Raw genomic sequence first — 19,483 nt, 5'->3', positions numbered from 1 at the left:
CGCCCTAGGCGAAGGGAGCGAGCAACAGACGCCGTTGACTCCGTGTGCCCTCATCGGAGACACCTCCTCCGCCCCCCGTGTTGGATCCTATCATGGGGACACGGTGGTGCAACCACATACTATGCTGACACGGTGAGGTAGACCAGGGCGGCGAGGTAGAGCAGGGATGGGCGGCGAGGTAGACCAGGGCGGCGAGGTAGAGCAGGGATGGGCGGCGAGGTAGAGCAGGGATGGGCGGCGAGGTAGACCATGGCGGCGAGGTAGAGCAGGGATGGGCGGCGAGGTAGACCAGGGCGATGACGAGGTAGACCGGGGAGGCGACGTCGACGTACACGGAGGAAGGGCTTGCGCAGGGATGCAGATCAGGCGGCAGCCGCCATGGGTTCACGAGAGAGAGGAGGGCTGCGAGGGGGTGGCTGCTAGGTCAGGGAGGGAAGGCCGAGCGAGGAAACGGTGCGGAAGGAGAGGTCGTTCGATCCAAAGTGGGCCAGGGAGAGATTTTGCGTGGGTCGAAACCAGCATAGCTGAGCCCAGCTCGCCTGTATGGGCGAGCTCTCCTCAGCATAGCCGAGGGCCTTTTTTGCATCAGCTGGGCTATGCTGAGGAGAGCCCATACACTCTGCCAAACACCCAAAAGTGGGTTGAAGAGGAAACTTCTACCCTTATGCACCTTATATACATGCTACCAAACACACCCTTTATGTTTGGGCTGAGAACCCTCTGCTCTGGCCTTTTTGTCGTTGTTGTTGGGCTGGAAACGATGAACTTGTGTTGTTACCTTGCTGAGCGCGTCGTCCATGTTACAACCTGATTGGTTGGCGGTCTTTGGTCAGACAAGGTGACAATGGTACAATGGCGTGTATCCCTTCGTGAGGGTGTTACGGTGAAAGAAGTTGACCCCATCTTTTTTTTTCTTGCGAGGCAACTCCATCACAGGTGCTAACTTCATATTTTGTATAGGCTCTGTCGTGATTGTCTATGTTTACGTGCTTTGCTTGCTGATGTATTTGGCCTAGTTGCCTTGTGAAGGGGACCTCCCATGGGAGGACCCAAAACACGCACCCCACCCCCCGCGTGCCCTTTCGGGACGGTCCATGCACGGGGCGGGCCGGTCCCTCTATGTTCTATTCATTTTGTACTTACTGTTTTTTTCTTTCACCTTTTTTTTCTTTGTTCTTCTTCAAAATGATTCAGGATTTCAAAAAAGTTCCATTTGTTTTCGAAAATGTGAATTCACACAATGTCTGCGAATCTTTATAAAATGTTTACAAAACATAACATTCTCGCGAACTTTAAAAACTGCCCCCAGATTTTAAAATATGTCATAGATTCAAAAAACGCCCATGAGTTCTGAAAACATTCTTCAAAACAGAAAGACATCCATGCATTTGAGAAATTGCACCCAAATTTTTAAAAAGGTTTGTCCATTCAAAAAAATGTTTGCTGATTGTAAGAACAAACGTCCCTTGAACGTTCCGAAAACCGGAAAGGAGTCCACCAGCGGCCCACTAAAAAAACAAGAAAACCCCGCCAAATAGGACCGGCCCAGCTGCGGAATGGGAAGGGAAGGGATAATGTTCCTGAAACATTTCTGAGACGAAGCGTAGAGGCAGAGGTCGCTGATGGCCATGAGCATGGCAGCGGCAGCCTCCCCGTCTTGCTCGCTGCCTCCATGGCCTGCCTCCACCTCCTCCACACGCAGCAGCCTCCTCCTCCTCCACACCGCCACCGCCACCGTCGCCCGGCGAGCCGTTTCTCCGAGCGCGCGCCGCCTTGGCCGCCCGCGGGCGCTGCCGGAGACGGCGCTGGTGGCGGCCGGGGTGGCGGCGGCGGGGGTCGCCGCCGCCGCCGTCCTCCTGCGTGGCGACCGAAAGACCGACCAGCTGGCGCCCAGTAGGGAGCAAGGCGAGAACCAGGCGGCGGCGACGGAGGAGTGCTCGGCGTGCGGCGGGAGCGGCCTCTGCCCGCGGTGCAAGGGGGAGGGGTTCGTGTTCAAGGAGGTCGGCGAGGAGGCGGCCGGCCGGGCGCGGCGGGCCGCCAAGAACATGGCCACCCGCTACACCGCCGGCCTCCCCACCAAGTGGACCTACTGCAACCGCTGCTCCTCCACCCGCTCCTGCACCGCCTGCGACGGCGCCGGCGCCGTCCCCGTCCGCGCCACCACCACCACCACCACCAGTTAGCCTAGCCAGATCTGCCTCTGTTCTCTTCTTCAGTAATATATAATTTGCTGCATCCCACTGTTCTTCTTCTGCCATGAATCAATCCTCATCTACATCCTGCTGCTACTCATGTATCATGTATGTATATATATATATATAATTATATATAGATCCATCCATGGTCTATCCTGATCTACTTCATCTCAGAAACTAATACAACAACAACATATGATGGGGGTGCTACTTGCAACCATCTCATACCACAACAAGAAGAAGAACAACAACACAGCTAGATAGCTATCTATCTATCTATCTATCTATCTATCTAGCTTAACTCAAGCTCAGGTGAGGATGATGGCAGTGGGCTGCTACACTACAACAGCCCTTCCAGGTCGAGTGCCCATCGTCGCCTCGCCTTGGCGTCGCAGCCCCGGTTCCCGCCGTTCATTGCCAGAGGGTGGGCGCATGGCATCTCTGCGCCGCCGTCGTTTCCCATCTCCAGGAACTGGTTCAGGTTGTTGTCAGCCTTCTTCATGGCGTTATCGTCATCGCCGCCTCCTGCGCCCAGGGCGAGGGGCTGCTTCACCAGGGTGGTCAGCCGCTCATCATTGGAACAGTAGCCGTTTTCTCTCATGGCCAGGTCGTCGTACTCCTCGTCCGACTTGGTCGACTGCTCGTCCACTGACCCTGCTTCCTCCATCTGCTCCGTGTTTATTCATCAATGACAAAAGAATGGACAATCAGTTTTAAGTGCACTGAACTTTCCTATTTGACTTAAACGGTGTCTCTCTTGGTAGAATGCAGCACCGTGATAAAACTGCAGCCCAACATACTCATTTTTTCATCTACATTAAAGAATGAGGCTGACTGGCTTCAAATTTTTGTACCACTAGCACAAACAACTATAAAATTTACCTCATTTGTACTCCCTCCGTTCCTAAATATAAGTCTTGTTAGAGGTTTCACTAGGAGACTACATACGGAGCAAATGAGTGAATCTACACTCTAAAATATGTCTATATACATCCGTATGTAGCCCCCTAGTGAAACATCTAAAAAGACTTATATTTAGGAACGAAGGGAGTAGTTTCTTATTATTGTAGCAGCAGCTTTTGTAAGGTTTTCCCAGAAGCAAGTTAAGTTAATTCTTCATGCCAGACATTATTGTCATGACATTACTGTGCAGAGAAAAGGAGGGGGAAAGATGAAGAATAATTTCACACTACCTCCTGAATATCCTTTTCTTCGTCAGTTAGTTCATCGTCATCAGTCTCTGCATCACCAGCATCGATTTCCTCTGCTTCTTCCTCGCTGTCGAACACTGAATACTCATCCCCAAGCTGTATCTGTATGAGATGAAGCAGTGCCAGGCCAAGTACAGTATTAGCATTTTACATCAACTAATACTAGGATAGAAATGCCGCATATAAGAAATCTGAAGCTTCCAGAATATATCTATGCACAGAACTGTCATGACTTGTGAGCCGTGAAAAACATTAAATTCTTATCATAGTATAACTCAATTTCTATGCATATAACCAATTGTGAAATATACGTAATAACATAAAGGCTTAGTTAAGATGCAAACCTCTTTGGAATTATCATCTGACATCTTTGGTGTGCTGCAACACGAGGATAAATACCTACTCCCTGTATCCGTGCCATCAGCCTTGGAGTCATCGGCGCTCCCAGCATGACTGGTGCATCCGGTATCACTTGGCCACGCGCTAATCCCAAAATAGCCAAACTGAAGATTGACAGGCTCTGCCTTCCCAATTTGCAGCGGGCCATACATAGGACTTCCAACCGACTTGTCACTGCCCGTGCCGTCATTTACGTTTCCACCGCTGTCGCCGGCATCAACAGGCCACGCCTTAGCAACGGAACCATCGGTGTTAAGCAGAGCCATCAGATTCCTAGAAGACCCCTTCCTCTGAATCAGCTGAAACATTCCCTTGGAACTCAACGAGTTTGCGGCGCACTGGTTCCTGTACTCTTCATCCACCATACCTGCAGTGTTTGTATGTGGGTCATAAAACTGCTCCCCCGCCTCCCGCCGGCGAAGGCAGCTGAAAACCGTGGCGTGTATGGCAGCCACGCTTCGGTCCACGTTGGTGTTGTTGATCTTCGGCACACGATGCTTGTCGGCCCGGTTGCAGAGGTATTCCTGGATTGCTCTGATGTTCTGGATGTATTTGACGTACCTGTTCTTTGCTGGATCAAGCGTCATGTACTTTGCACGGACTGCAAACCGTTCCATGTGCTTCTCCTCGTTGGTAATGTATACCATAAACGGTATCACGGAGGGATGTTTCTTCATCAGGCCCATCTATTATATATCAGACAATCATTAAGAGAAATCATAATGATTTCACTGCATAGTTACTCTATAAGAAAGACGAGAATGCAATTACTAAGGAAACATAAATAACACTGGTAAACAACATGATTTTGTTTTGTGTGTGTATGTGTGAGGAGAATAGCATATGGTTCTTGACCATACATACCACAAAATTCAGGCTTAAATGAACCCCTTCTACGATTAAAGATTCCTTCCGCTCCTCCCAGGTCGTAATTAATCTGTCAAGGCTGCCAATGATCATCTCGCTCTGCGCTTTGTACCCTTCTATGGCCATCTTCTTTTTGCTGGGAGCTTCGGTTCTAGGGGGCAGGTCTGAGGATGTGCCGTTACACTTGTCATCTGAAGTGCCATCATCTTTGTCTGCATCGGCATTTGAATGAGAAATAGCAGCGAGTTTATTTGCCTTGCTTTTCGCCTTAGCTTGGGCAACCGCAACAGGGTCTAGATAATCTCCTGCGTGGTAGGTTGACGCGTAGAGCAGAGGGTTTTCTCTCTCTTCTACGAAACTCCTCATCATGTGCCGTATAGAATCGGTAGAAACCACGGTTGTGATACCCAACCTGTTACCCTGGAAGAAAAAAAATCAGGATTAAGGAATTCCAGAATTATCAGCCGATTCACTTGTAGCAAGCAACACGGTTCTCCATGGATGTATAATACTGTATAGTAAGTGCGAGCACGAGGTGTTCACCGACTTTTATCCACCAAAAAAGGGTTTCCCTAACTACTATAGAAGATAAACACTTACCAACAAGGATGATAGAGTGGACTTGCCGCATCCACTCGTGCCACACAAGAGTACTGTCACCGATTCTTTCCTCTCCTTTATCCTGATGTAGAACACAAAAAAGGAAAGGTCATTGATGAAAGGAACTCCTATCAGAACATTTCACAGGAGCCATTCAACTTCTCGAAGACTGGTGACAGAGTTCAGTTGCATATCTTCTATGATATGATCTTGGGAAATAGACAAGGTTTGGCGAAATGGTGCGGCGCAGTTACCTGCAGGCAAGGAGCAGGTCGGCTCTCTGATTGGGCCCGACGTACTTGTACAAGGTGAGGGCGTCGCACACGACATCCAGGAACTCTTCCCTGGAAACAACAGCAGTGGTCTGGGTCTTGTACAGCTCGAACGGTATGTTAGTCATGTTCTCCGCGTCGAGGAGCTCGGCGACTTTGATGCTGTCTTGCTGTGTGGTGGATCCGTCCAGTTTCGACGGGTCTACAAAGTCGCTCCTGGTCACGTCGAACACTCTCTTGCTGATCTGGTGTCATGAACAAACAAGTGGCTGGGTGAGACGTTGTAGTCGGTTTTTACTCCTGATTGCATCTAGGATGGCAACAGTGACTGTTTATATGATGTATAAGCAAACAAATAGTGTGCCAAAATTGGAATCCTTAGACAAGGCAGATACTACCACTATTTTTCTGAACAAAACCGTGATGACATGGACAGAGATACTACGATTGCGATGTGGAGTCCAACCTATCTCTCTATCTAGTATCATTAGTAATCATTCAGTAGTACCACTAAATTGGGGGACTGCACTCAGGAGAACAGATTTTACAAAAGTGGGCTGTAGGATGTGTTAGAAGCAAACAGAGAGTGTAAGAATTGTGATTTATTTCAGACAAGGCGGGTAGTATTATACCGGGGAACAAAAAATAACCAGCTTGATACAGATGTAAGAATTAATGTTGCATGCAGGGCATGGTGGACATTCGTGAACTGAATCATGGTGACAGCGATAGAGACAGTAGTGTGCTGAGTCTAATCTAAAGATTCAGACTGAACCCAGTGAAAAAAAAATATGTAAACTGGACCATGAAACCATACACCTATTAAGTACAGAAAAACTGAATTGGCAGACAGATTGGGGGAGGGGAAGGCGGGACCTTGAAGGCGTGGCGTGGCTTGCAGCCCATGAGCTGGAGCGCGCTCTGCAGGACGGGGCGCGTGTAGCGGAAGCCGCTCCCCTGGCGGCCGTCGGCGACGGCAATGTAGAGCGGCGGCTGCTGCTTGGCGGCGGCCATGTCCGTCCCCTGCCCGGACTTGTTTGGGCAGGCGGCGAGCGGAGGAGAGAAGAAGCTGTGTATGGATGGAGAGGGCGGCGAGTCGAGGAGGAGCGCTGGTGGTGGAGGGGGAGGGGGGTTTGAGCCCGGGCGGGCATCGTCGCGGCGCGGGGATGCGGCAGGAGGTGGCGGGGGGCGGAGGGCGGTGCGGCGGCAGATGTCGCGCGCCGGGGACACGCCGCGGCCGCCCGTGGCATACACCTGTCCCCCCGCCCCGCCACGCCACGCCCACACTCTCGGCCTCCTTCGCTCCCTCTCGCCCCTGTCCGGTCATCCTGTCGTCTTGTTCCTTTCTAACCTTTTTTTGTTGTTGGTTTTTTTAGCCTTTTATTATTTATTTATATTCTATTTTCTCCGTTTCAAAATATAAGACCTTTTAAAGATTTCACTAGGGGGCTACATATGGAGCAAAATGAATGAATCTATACTCTAAAATATGTCTATATACATCCGTATGTAGTTTATAATGAAATGGGAGTAGTAGTACTCCTATTTGGTATACTGTCAATACCCGCCGTAAATAAGTGACTCCACTTTATACTAGAAATACTTGCAATGCTAAACTTTGCCAATTTTTTGATAATTTGGGTACTTTCAATGGTCTAAAGGTACACTAACAACCTATCGTCAGTGCCGCCACGGTAAATATTTAGCCGTGGTGGGCGCTAAATATACCCGTCACTGCTACGTATTTTGTGTGGCCGGCACTATGTTTCATCCACCGCCGCAAAGTATTTACCGTCGAGGATTGAGTCAAAGGCCCGTCGTTGTCAATATTTTTTTTCAAGCTTTCTGCGTTGGAATTTAGCGAATTTTTTCCCACACAATCCTAAAAAAATCAGTTTATCACCACCACCCCGGTACCTCGACTCAAAAAATCGTATCCATCACCACAACCCATGCCCCACCACCGTGCACGATCGCACCCCAACCCCAACCCTGGCACTTCCGCCCTTCCATCGGCGTCCCGACGCCCTCCACCGCCCCCTACACCGGCGTCTCGGCCCCTCCAGCGGCTACTAGGCCGGCGCCTCGTCCCCTAGGTGGGCTCCTATTCCTATATATACAATCAGTTGATATAACACTAACAAAAAACAGGGCTTTGATCCAGGTGAGATAGGAGCTTTAATCCCGGTTCTGTTACGAACCGGGACCAATGGGTGCATCAGTCCCGGTTCGTGAGGCCAGGGCGCCGGTCGGGCCAGGGTCCCGGTTCGTCTGACCCCTTTGGTCCCGGTTCCAGACACGAACCAGGACCAGTGGTCCTCGCTCCTGGCGCATAACCTTTAGTCCCGGTTGGTGGGTGGAACCGGGACTAAAGGTCTGTCTTCTGTCCCGGTTCTGGCCACCAACCGAGACTAAAGAGATGCCTATATATATCCTCGCCTCTGCCCATCCTCTCTGTTTTTGCCATGTGGAAGGTGTGCATGCCCTGCTTTGTTCACCATTCTATGCATGCACATGAGGTGTTCGATGAAATGTCCGAGCCACACTTAAGCTTTCTCCTCTCCAAGATCGGCCTCCAAGCTCCATTTTCCTCAAGATTTGTCTAGGTTTGGCGGTGCATCAACTATACAAGTGTTCTAAAAGGTTAGCTACTTCATCCTTTCATCTCTCAGTTTAGCTCATTTCAAATGCTCTAGAAGTAGAGTGGTTTGTGGATTTTAGTGTACGAGTGTATGTGGGAGTTCTTTTGATTTAGATGCACAATTTGAGCTCATATTAACTTCTTAGAGTCTGCACTTGTGTAGGGTGCCGTCCCGTCCCCGTCATCACCGTCGTCGATCGCCCGCGTCGATCTCGTCGCCGACACCACCGTGATGAGCCTCTTGTTCTTATCTTCTTTCTAAAAGAAAACAAAATTCTTACTTGTATGATTTAGATAGATACTTGTATAAATTTCTTACTTTTATTATTGTGTTTTATTATATAGTGCGATGATTTTGGTATCCGGCCACGTCGGCCTTGTCCGGCCTATGATTCAGACGTGGTATATTTTCTTTTATAACTATTTGTTTCATTTAATTAGTGTTTATGACAATTATGCCGACCAACGTGACATGGATGTTTTTATCTAGGAGGTATGTGAATCGGAAATTCCAACCGACCCTCTTGTTGAGAGGTTAAATTTAATTGAAAAAGAAAACAATTACTTGAAGAAAAAATTGAAAATAGTTGAGGAGAGGAATATGGAATTGGAGTTGCATATTGCCGATGTCGTCGATCATCACAAGATCAAGATGGATACAATGTGGTTGAAGATGGATACAATGCGTTTGAAGATGGATGCAATGCGCTTGAAGATTAGGAATATTAGAAAATATGCCATTGATAAAGAGGCTTGGTATCATTATGCTGTTGGGTCAATTGTTACCTTAGTTGCGATGTTGATCACATTTGTTGTTACATAGTTGTATGTTCTTTTATGAGAACTATATATGAACTTTATGTATTTATTTTTACAGTAATAACATTTGATCACTACTGTACTTTGGTTTTAAGTGATGATGAACTTGTATTAATTTGGTCATTTCTCTATTTATGATGTTTTGTAATAGTTTTTGATATGCTTAATTTCATAATACATATGAACCGCCAATGGATGTATGGTGACCGACGCACTTCAGAGTACATTACGGGCCTGCGTAATTTTCTCGGTGTGGCCGAGGCAACCAAGCAGAATGGTTTTATGTACTGTCCATGTGTTAACTGTGAGAATAAGAAGGATCACTCTTCCCCGAAACCTTTCACGTCCACCTGCTTGAGAAGGGTTTTATGCCCCATTATTATGTTTGGAGCAAGCACGGAGAAAGAGGGGTTATGATGGAAGTTAATGAAGAAGAAGAGGATGATGACAACTATTCGGATCCTATGTTCCCTGAATATGGTGATCCTGCAATGAGGGAAGTCGAAGATCAAGAGGCACCAGACGATGTGCCCGATGATGATATTCATCGGGTCATTGTTGATGCACAGAAATAATGCGAAAGTGAAAGGGAGAAGTTGAAGTTCGAGCGCATGTTAGAGGATCACAAAAAAGCGCTGTACCCAAATTGCGAAGATGGCAACACAAAGCTTGGTACCACACTGGAATTGCTGCAATGAAAGGCAGAGAATGGTTTATCTGACAAGGATTTGGGAAACTACTGAAAATAATGAAGAAAAAGCTTCCAAAGGATAATGAATTGCCTGAGAGTACATACGAAGCAAAGAAGGTTCTCTGCCCTCTAGGATTGGAGGTGCAAAAGATACATGCATGCCCTAATGACTGCATCCTCTGAAATGGTGAGTATGAGGATTTGAACACATACCCAGTATGCGGTGCATTGCGGTATAAGACCAGACGAGATGACCCTCATGATGGTGAGGGCGAGTGCCCCAGGAAGAGGGTTCCTGCAAAGGTGATGTGGTATGCTCCTATAATACCACAGTTGAATTGTTTGTTTAGAAACAAAGAACATGCCAAGTTGATGCGATGGCACAAGGAAGACCATAAGAAAGAGGGAAGTTGAGAGCACCCGCAATCGAGAGAAGGTGGGGGGACTTTACACGTGATGCAAGGAACGTATGGTTTGGTTTAAGTGCAGATGGCATTAATTCGTTTGGGGAGCACAACAACAATCATAACACCCGACCCGTGACTCTATGTATCTATAACCTTCCTCCTTGGTTGTGCATGAAGCGGAAGTTCATTATGATGCGAGTGCTCATCCAAGACCCTACACAACCCGGCAACGACATTGATGTGTACCTAAGGCCATTAGTTGAAGAAATTTTACAACTGTGGAATGGAAAAGGTGTACGTGTGTGGGATGAGCACAAACAACAGGAATTTGACCTACATGTGTTGCTGTTTGTAACCATCGATGATTGGCCTACTCTCAGTAACCTTTTAGGACAGACAAACAAGGGATACCATGCATGCACGCATTGTTTAGATGACACCGCAAGTATATATTTGGACAAATGCAAGAAGAATGTGTACCTGGGTCATCGTCTATTTCTTTCGACCAACCATCAATGTCGAAAGAAAGTCAAGAATTTCAAAGGCGAGGCAGATCACCAGAAGAAGCTCGCCCTCCGTACTAGTGATCACATACTTGATATGGTCAATGATTTACAAGTAATCTTTGAAAAGGGTCCTGACGGATAGTCTGTTCCGAATGACGCCAAGGGACGCACACCCATGTGGAAGAAGAAATCTATATTTTGGAACCTACCCTATTGGAAAGACCTAGAGGTCCGCTCTGCAATCGACGTGATGCACGTGACGAAGAATGTTTGCGTGAACTTACTAGGATTCTTGTGCGTGCATGGGAAGATGTGGCGCTCCGCCTGATTACCACTGTAGCCAGACGGTCGCCGCGCATACCAGCCCAGGAAATCACTCTGGCATGCACGTTTACAACAAGTATCATGAACACATGCATTTATTTTAATGGATATAATAGTCTTACATGGTATATTACAAGGGTGGTGGCAGCGGAAAAGCTCTATCTAAGCCAGCATGGTCTTGGTGCGGCTCCAATCCACAGGGATCTGACTCGGTTACGCTCCTAGCCCGCGAACGCTCTGGCTCCTCGACGACGGACGACGGATCCTTATGTGAACCTGGCCATGTTAAAAGCCGCTGAGTACTTTCGAATGTACTCGCAAGCAAAGCAAACTAACATATACACTAAGCAATGCAATTTATGGCATTCAAGCATGCACTTGTTATTAGAACAATATTAATTATCATGGTATAACTTACCTATCTAGCAGGATTAAATATCATAATAGGGTTATCTAGCAAGATAACTACTAAACTAAATACTATAAGGTAAAGCTTATTAAGTAAATGATTTATACTCCAAATGTCCTCACGATCCAATCTGAATCTGATCCAAATCCAATCCAACTCATGTGGTCATCCGACCACTCATCTCATAGCCATCCCATGGCTAACATGTCATATACTCCCTCCGTTCCTAAATATAAGTCTTTTAAGAGATTTCACTAAGAGACTACATACGGAGCAAAATGAGTGAATCTATACTCTAAAGTATGTCTATATACATCCGTATGTAGTCCTTTAGTGAAACCTCTAAAAAGACTTATATTTAGGAACGGAGGGAGTACCTGACATCTTCCGATGTCTGCACGAGACGAGTTCTTCCATCATTATTATCACTGATATGGTTGACCACCTACTGAGGTCTGGACGGGCTGTCCAATACCGTGGACGCGGCTATTCGAATAGATTTGACACTCTGCAGAGGTTGCACACTTTACCACACCATGGAGCACTGACCTCGTGATCCCATTCGGGTGGACCAATGTTGCTCCAACGGAACCTGCCTGACCTGTGACTCTTCCATCGTACCACCGACATTCATCCTCCCCCGGAGTCCTGCCCTGGATGGCCCCGTGTCCTCATGACACCCTGGGAGGCAAAACATTCAAACCAGGCGTGAGGGGCTTGCTTAAGGCCATAGAGAGAGCGATGAATGCGGCATACCATGCCATCATGAACAAAATATCCAGGTGGTGGCTGCATGTAAACCTCCTCACGTAGCTCACCATTAAGAAAGGCATTATTAGCATCAAGTTGAGACACATACCCGTGACGAATGGAGGCCATGACAAGAAGTGTGCGAACAATGATCATATGGGCCACATGAGCAAAAGTCACATCTTAATCACGACCATGCTCCTGCTGAAAGCCATGAGCCACAAGACGAGATTTTTAACGCTCAAGAGAACCATTAGAGCGAGTCTTAACCTTGTAGACCCACTTACAAGTGATGGGACGAACACCAGGAGGAAGAGAAACAAGATCCCACGTGCTAGTGTGCTCAAGAGCTGCAAGCTCCTCGGCCATCGCAAACTTCCATTTGGGATGAACAATAGGTTAGCGATAAGATGTTGGCTAAAAAACCACAGAACCAACGCTTGGAAAACCAAGGCAATCAACGGGCGAAAGTGGACGAGGATGCAAGCCATAACTAGGCTGAGACGAGGAAGATGGCACATGAGTAGACACATCCATAACACGTGGACGACGAGTATAATACTAAGGAAAAGAAGGAAGAATAGGAGGAGGGATCTCCGGAGTAGGCGAAGGTGACGAAGACGACACGGGGGATGCAGGTGCAGAATATTGTGACAAGTGAGGGTAGGAAACCATGGGAGATGACAACGTCGAATCTATAACAGGTGGAGAAGCAAGGGCAGTAGGACGGATGGGAAAGGGCTCAACGGTAGTTACTGGTGTGTCAGGAAAAGAGAGGATATATATATCATCCACTTCAAAGGTCGAGGAAGATGGACACGGGTAGAAGGGACGAGACTCATCAAAAGTCACATTTCCAGAAATACGCATCCGACGACTGGCAGGATCACAACAATGATAGCCCTTATGCTCATTGCTATAACCTAAGAAGACACACTCGACTGACTGAGCGAATAGTTTTGTGCGTTCATGAGGGGCAAGAAGAACATGGGAAGCACAACCAAACAAACGAAGTGCCGAATAATCGGGAGAAGGATCAAAGAGATGCGCAAAAGGAACGCCATCCTGCAAAGCAGTGGACATCTAAAGGTTGATGAGATACATGGAAGTCGAGTCAGCCTCAGCCCAAAAGTGAGGCGGAAGAGAGGCAACGATCATGATCACACGAGCCATCTCAAGAAGGTGACGATGCTTGCGCTCAACCACGCCATTCTGAGCATGAGCACCAGGACAAGAGAACTGAGCAAGAGTACCCTGCTCAACGAGAAATCCACGCAACATCTTGGAGATATACTCTCCAGCAGAGTCAGCACGGAATTTATGAATAGGCGTAGAGAACTCTGTGTGAACCATGACAGAAAAACACTTATAGATAGATAAGACCTCACTACGAGAAGACATAAAAAAGATCCATGATGAACCACAAGTATAGGGGATCAATCGTAGTCCTTTATATAAGTAAAAGTGACGAACCCAACGAGAAGGAGAAGGAAATGACAAGCAATTTTTAGCAACGTATTCTCTGCAAATGTTGTAAGTAACAGTGATAGATTGTATTGTAGCAAGATAATTCGTAACAAGTGACAAGTAACAATAGTAGAAAAGGTGCATCAAGGTAGACCAATCCTTTTTGTAGCAAAGGACAGTCCTGAAAGTACTCACATATAAAGCAAGCACTCTCGAGGACACATGGGAATTTCTGTCTAGTCATGTTTATCATATTGAGTTGATCCGCGTTTGCTAATTTGATAATTTGATATGTGGGTGGACCGATGCTAAGGTGCTGCTATTACTTGAACAAACAACCAACTTATGATTACCATCTCTCTCAAGCATACACAACTACGAAAGAAGAATTAAGATAAATCTAACCATAGCATTAAACATGTGGATCCAAATCAGTCCCTCATGAAGCAACGCATAAACTGGGGTTTAAGCTTCTATCACTCTCGCAACCCATCATCTACTTGTTACTCCATAATGACTTCCCTTAGGCCCATAACATGGTGAAGTGTCATGTAGCCGACGTTCATATGAAACCACTAAGAGAAGTAACAACATACATATCATCAAAATATCGAACGAATACCAACTTTATATGATCACTTATAACCGGACTTCTCCCATGTCCCCAGGAACAATAATTACTACTTACACCTCATCAACATGTTCAATATCAGAGGTGTAATAATGATAATTAAGGATCTGAACATAATATCTTCGACCAAGTAATCCAACAGGCATCAAGTACAAGATGTAATCAACACAAGTAGTAACCCACATGTACCAATCTAAGGTTTTGAGACAAAGATTGAATAAAAGAGATGAACTAGGGTTGGAGATGAGATGGTGTTGGTGAAGATGTTGATGAAGATTGGTCCTCCCACGAAGGAGGAAGCGTTGGTGATGACGATGGCTTCGATTTCCCCCTCCTTGAGGGATGATTCCTCGACAAAATCTCTTTGTCGGAGAGCAAAAGGGCCTCTTCCTAGGTTTCCGCTTCGAGACGGCGGCGCTTCATCCCGAAAGGTTGCTTATGACTTTTCTAGGTCAAAACACACCATATAGGAGAAGATGGACGTCAGAGGGCCAGCGGGGGGCCACAAGGCATCAGCGCGCGACCAAGGGGTGGTCACACCCTGTTGCCTTGTGGACAGCACATGGCCCCATCTGGTATAATTCTGTCCCAATAATTCTTAAATATTCCAAAAAAATCTCCGTGAAATTACAGGTCATTTGGAGCAAGTTGATTTTTCTGCCTTTTTCTCGGTTTCTCGATCCAGAATTCCAGTTTCCAGATATTTCCCTCTTAGTGGTGTACTTTGCATATTCAGAGAAAAAGGGCATAAGAATTGTATGATAATAGGGAATAATGGACAAGAATAACACAAACAACAATAATAATTCATGATGCAAAATGGACGTATCAATCCACATGTGTCGAGAGAAATCATCTATAAAGATACTATAGTAGCGATGGCCTCCCTTTAAGGAAAATGGAGATGGACCCCAAACATCAGAGTGAACAAGGTCAAAAGGACGCTGAGACACAGTCTCGCTATAAGGATAATTTAACTAAACCTGTTTACCAAGTCGGCAACCATGATAGTCTAAAGGCACACCGCCGGAGATGGATCCAAGAAGACTACGTCGAACTAAGGATGAGAGACAAAATCCACATAAATGACCCAGGCGATGATGCCACTACTGAAAAGGGATTGTAGACAAGGCAATAGAGGTGGAGAGACTAGCGGCGGTGGTAGCGGATGGAAGGTGAAGCCACCCAAGCTCCCAGAGACCCTCAGAGTCACGACACCGAGGGCCAGCACCAAGGAGGGAACGAGAGTCAATAACATGACCACCAGAAATGAGCTGCATGGTAAGACGAGGAACACGGGAAACATCGGGAAAATGAAAAGATGAACTGCTAAGAGTGCCTCGGCCAGTAACCGGGAGAGAGGTACCATCAACAATAAGAAGATGAACAAGAGACTCGAGAGGTCGAGTAGATGACATGTTAGATGAATCATGAGTCATATGAAAAGATGCTCCAGTATCAAGAATCCATGAAGATGTACCTCCTTCTGTAGAAGGTGGTCTCACAATGCTAGAAGAGCTCGTAGCAGAACCAACAGAACGTGTCGATGAAGAACCCGAATATGGAGCTAGCAGGCATCAAAATCGCACAATGTCCTACTCAATCAGGGGCACAACTGAAGATGTCGATGTAGATGCACCCGCCAATAGAGAGTCGGAGGCAATCAGCAGGGGGCGAAGTCACACAATCCCCTCCTCGGTGAAGTACACAACTGGAGCTGGCGACGTAGTGGCACCAAGAGAGAAGCGGCCACCACCACCTATGGAAGCCGCTAAATGTGTGGTGTAGCATGACCAGCATTGTCTGGAGAGGCCGGTGGAGAAGACAAGGCCGTGTGCAGACAAGCACCAAGCGCCAAGGGAAGACGCGTGGGCGAAGCGCAATAAATGGAGTCATATGCACCAGTACAACCGATGAAAGTCGCGAGAGGTATGGGGGAAGAGCGACATTCATCGATGAAAGTCGTAAGAGGAGTCGGTGTAGAGCGACAATCATCATATATGGAGCTCGCAGGAGTAGCAGCAGAAGAGCTACCGGCACAACATGCGGAAGACAATGAAGGGGACGATGTTACATACGAACGAGTATCAATCATCGAGAAACGACCAATATGTGAGACATGAGTAGTGAAGAAAACACCGTCAGGAGTCACCGGGCAGAGAGGGACATGTGTACCCGACAAAAAAAAATCCTTTTTCCTTATTTATGAGGCATGCAGTACTACTGCTCACACGTGAGTAGGAGAGGCTCTCGACCACAACCGCACGGAGATCACGCGAGCAACAGCACAACAACAGCTAAATCCAACCAAGGACGACGGAGAAGGGCGGCAGACGAGATGCAGTAGGTCCAGCGACGGCTGACTGGGGAGTCCGACAGATGGCAGCGAGCTCTAGTGAGGGGAGGCGGCCTCCGGCTGCAATACATAGGAGGAGGTAGCCCACGGGGAAGATCAACAGTCCGGGCGGCGGCCTCCGGCTTCAATCCAGAGGAGAAGGCGGCCCACGGGGCAGTGCGATGCGGGCGAGCAGAAGACTGCGGGGCGGGGTGATCTAGCGAGCGAAAGACTGTGGGGCAGGGCGATCTGATCCGATCGGAAGTGGCAGAGAAGATCCGACGGGCAAGCGGCCTCAATCTGGACTTGGGAGCAACAGTTGTAGCAACCCAGGAGGATACTACACCGACGAGCGACCTTCCGCTGGAACAGCCTTCAACGAGGGAAAGAGGAGACAACGCCATAGGCGGTTGTGCGAGAAATTGGATTGGGAGGAGCACAAAAATACCTATGCTCTAATACCATGTTAGAAATATGCAACCTGTATTCCCTAAGGGCCAATGGCCAATATATATATATACATATATAACTCTAACAATAATTAGCTTAATTTTTTATGCGATCTCATCTTACATCCTTAAGAAGTTGGTTCCAAGTCTCTCAACATGCAAAGTGCCCACTCACCATCCCACTAAGCAATGCATTTACAATCTTCTCTTCCACTAAGCCATGCAAAATATTCCACATAAGCGTTCTTAACATGCAAAGTGTCCACCTCAACGTCCCATTAAGCAACACATTTAAGTCTTCTCTCCCTCTAAGCCATGTAAAATTTGCCAACTAAGCGAGTCATAAATTTAACCTATAAATTATAATTATTTTTGCATTAGTATGTGCATGTAACACTGCCACCTCATATATTCATGTTAGTCAGTCTTCATATTTTATTAGAAATGAAAATTTTAATAGTTTCATAAGTTTTATTCTATTTTTAGACACTTTATTTTATTAATTTATAAGTTTATACTTTCTTTCCATTAGATTTAGCAACTACTTATGCATTTTTCAACAAAGTTACCGTAGCAATGGGCGGGGAGAGTCATCCACATTATGCATGTCCAATTTTTCTCCAATGAAGAAGACACCCGCGTGGACAACTCCAAAGAATTATAAACTCACATTATGCTACTTGTTCCAAAACTTTTGCAACAATAAACTAATTAAGTATAATAAATCTCATGTATTTGTATTTTCATGCTGATACTGTTAATTGTAATATTCATGTTCCACATAAGCAAGTATCATCTAAATATATTGCCAACAATTTCCGCAGCAAAGCGCGAGGAATTGTCTAGTTTACTAGGAAGTGAATGCTATATGCATGAGCTAACGCTTCCGTGGAACCAATCTATGTTGTCGTGGCAATGATTTCATTGCAGCCCACTGTAGTGAGCAGTGGCGGGCGGTAACAAACGCCCGCCGCCCGTACATCTACCGACTAACGACGGTCCATAAGGAAACTCAGGGATATTAATGCATCCTTTTAGTAGAGAACCGGAATAAAGAATTAACACATAGTGAATACATAAACTCCTCAAACTACGACAATCACGAAAAAGAATCTCAATTATTGTCGTCGTGGGGTATGCAGATCATGCCACGTAATAGGTGCATACAACTTGCAAGATAAGATCTAAAACACTCTTATATTCATAGAAACATAATAGGTCCAGATCTGAAATTATGGCACTCGAACCATAGTGACAAGCATTAAACATAGCAAAGCCATAGCAACATCAATCTCGTAACATAGTGGATACTAGGGATCAAGCCCTATCAAATTAACTTGATCAAATGGTAAATCTCATCCAATCCTATCACCATCCAGCAAGCCTAGAAAGTAATTACTCACTCGCAATGGTGAGCATCATGATGATGTTCATGGGGAAGGGTTGGTGATGATGATGGTGACAAATCCCCTCTTTAGAGCCCCAAATGGACTTCAGATCATACCTCCGGTGAAGAACATGAGGTGGCACTAGCTTTGTCTCGTAGAATGCGATGAAAAACTTCTCCCCTATTTTTATCTTTGGAGTTTGGAATTTATAGGACTGAAATTAAGGTTGGCGGAGCCACGAGGTGACCCCAAGCTAACAGGGCATGCGGGGGGGGGGGGGGGGGGGTGGGGGGTGGGGGGTGGACGCGCCCTGTTGGCTCGTAACCAACAGGTGCCCCCCCTCTGGTGGGTCTTCGCTCCAATAATTTTTATATTGTCTGGAAAAAATATGTAAAAAGTTTCGTTCAATTCCGAAAACTTTTATTTCTGCACGAAAACAACACCATGGCAGTTTTGTTGAAAACAACGTCAGTCCAGATTAGTTTCATTCAAATCATGCAAATTAGAGTCCTAAACAAGAGAAAAAAATCTTGGAAAAGTAGATACGTTTGTGACGTATCAAAGTACGACTACATCAACCACGTTATATACGCTTCCGCTTAACGGTCTACAAGGGAACGTAGACACTTTCACTCTCGTTGCTATGCATATGTGTAGATATATCTTGGGTGTTCGTAGTTTTGTTTTTGTTTTCCATACTTAGTTCCCCAACAATTAGTTGTGAGAATAATGACAATGAAGGCAAAGTGGGCACTGGTTATGTTTTAGTGAAAGGTGAATTATGAGGAGTCATATTTGGACAAACCAAATCCTAGGGATGGGAGACAAGTGGTGAACCGCATGTACCAGATACCGGGGCTTGCTTAAGGCAATATAGGGACTTGTGGAGTCGGCATACATGAAAAGGTTTGTGGAGCAAATGAAAGCTAAAGGTTGGTGGTTGTATACTGTTTCGGTGAAAAGAATGTAGGGAGATTGTAAATGTTGTAGGTTGTGGTTGATGAATTCAACACCATTGTTGCTTTGCATTCATTGGAGAGAAGCATGAAACTGGTTAAGCACAAAGGTGTAAAAGTGTTGCAAAGTAATACCGATGACAGACTTGTTATGTAATGGAGAAGT

At 46.4% G+C, this 19,483-nt stretch overlaps 2 protein-coding genes across 2 annotated transcripts; one reads left to right on the top strand and one right to left on the bottom strand.

Moving 5' to 3' along the window:
- The first annotated feature begins 1,220 nt into the window (after nucleotides 1-1,220).
- LOC123401006 lies at nucleotides 1,221-2,358 on the top strand. Its single transcript, XM_045094722.1, has one exon. The coding sequence runs from the start codon at nucleotides 1,623-1,625 to the stop codon at nucleotides 2,181-2,183; it is 561 nt and encodes a 186-aa protein (XP_044950657.1). The 5' UTR covers nucleotides 1,221-1,622; the 3' UTR covers nucleotides 2,184-2,358.
- On the bottom strand, nucleotides 2,342-6,682 carry LOC123401004 (P-loop NTPase domain-containing protein LPA1-like). Its single transcript, XM_045094721.1, has 7 exons — nucleotides 6,421-6,682; nucleotides 5,527-5,789; nucleotides 5,273-5,354; nucleotides 4,670-5,092; nucleotides 3,751-4,491; nucleotides 3,389-3,508; nucleotides 2,342-2,862 (listed from the first exon to the last, which is right to left on the bottom strand). The coding sequence occupies exons 1-7, from the start codon at nucleotides 6,556-6,558 to the stop codon at nucleotides 2,536-2,538; spliced, it is 2,094 nt and encodes a 697-aa protein (XP_044950656.1). The 5' UTR covers nucleotides 6,559-6,682; the 3' UTR covers nucleotides 2,342-2,535.
- Nucleotides 6,683-19,483: the final 12,801 nt, after the last annotated feature.

The sequence above is a fragment of the Hordeum vulgare genome, chromosome 6H, assembly GCF_904849725.1.
Source record: "Hordeum vulgare subsp. vulgare chromosome 6H, MorexV3_pseudomolecules_assembly, whole genome shotgun sequence".
NCBI lineage: Eukaryota > Viridiplantae > Streptophyta > Magnoliopsida > Poales > Poaceae > Hordeum > Hordeum vulgare.
Note: the sequence above shows the minus strand (reverse complement) of the source record. Positions and strands in the feature narration are given on the sequence as shown.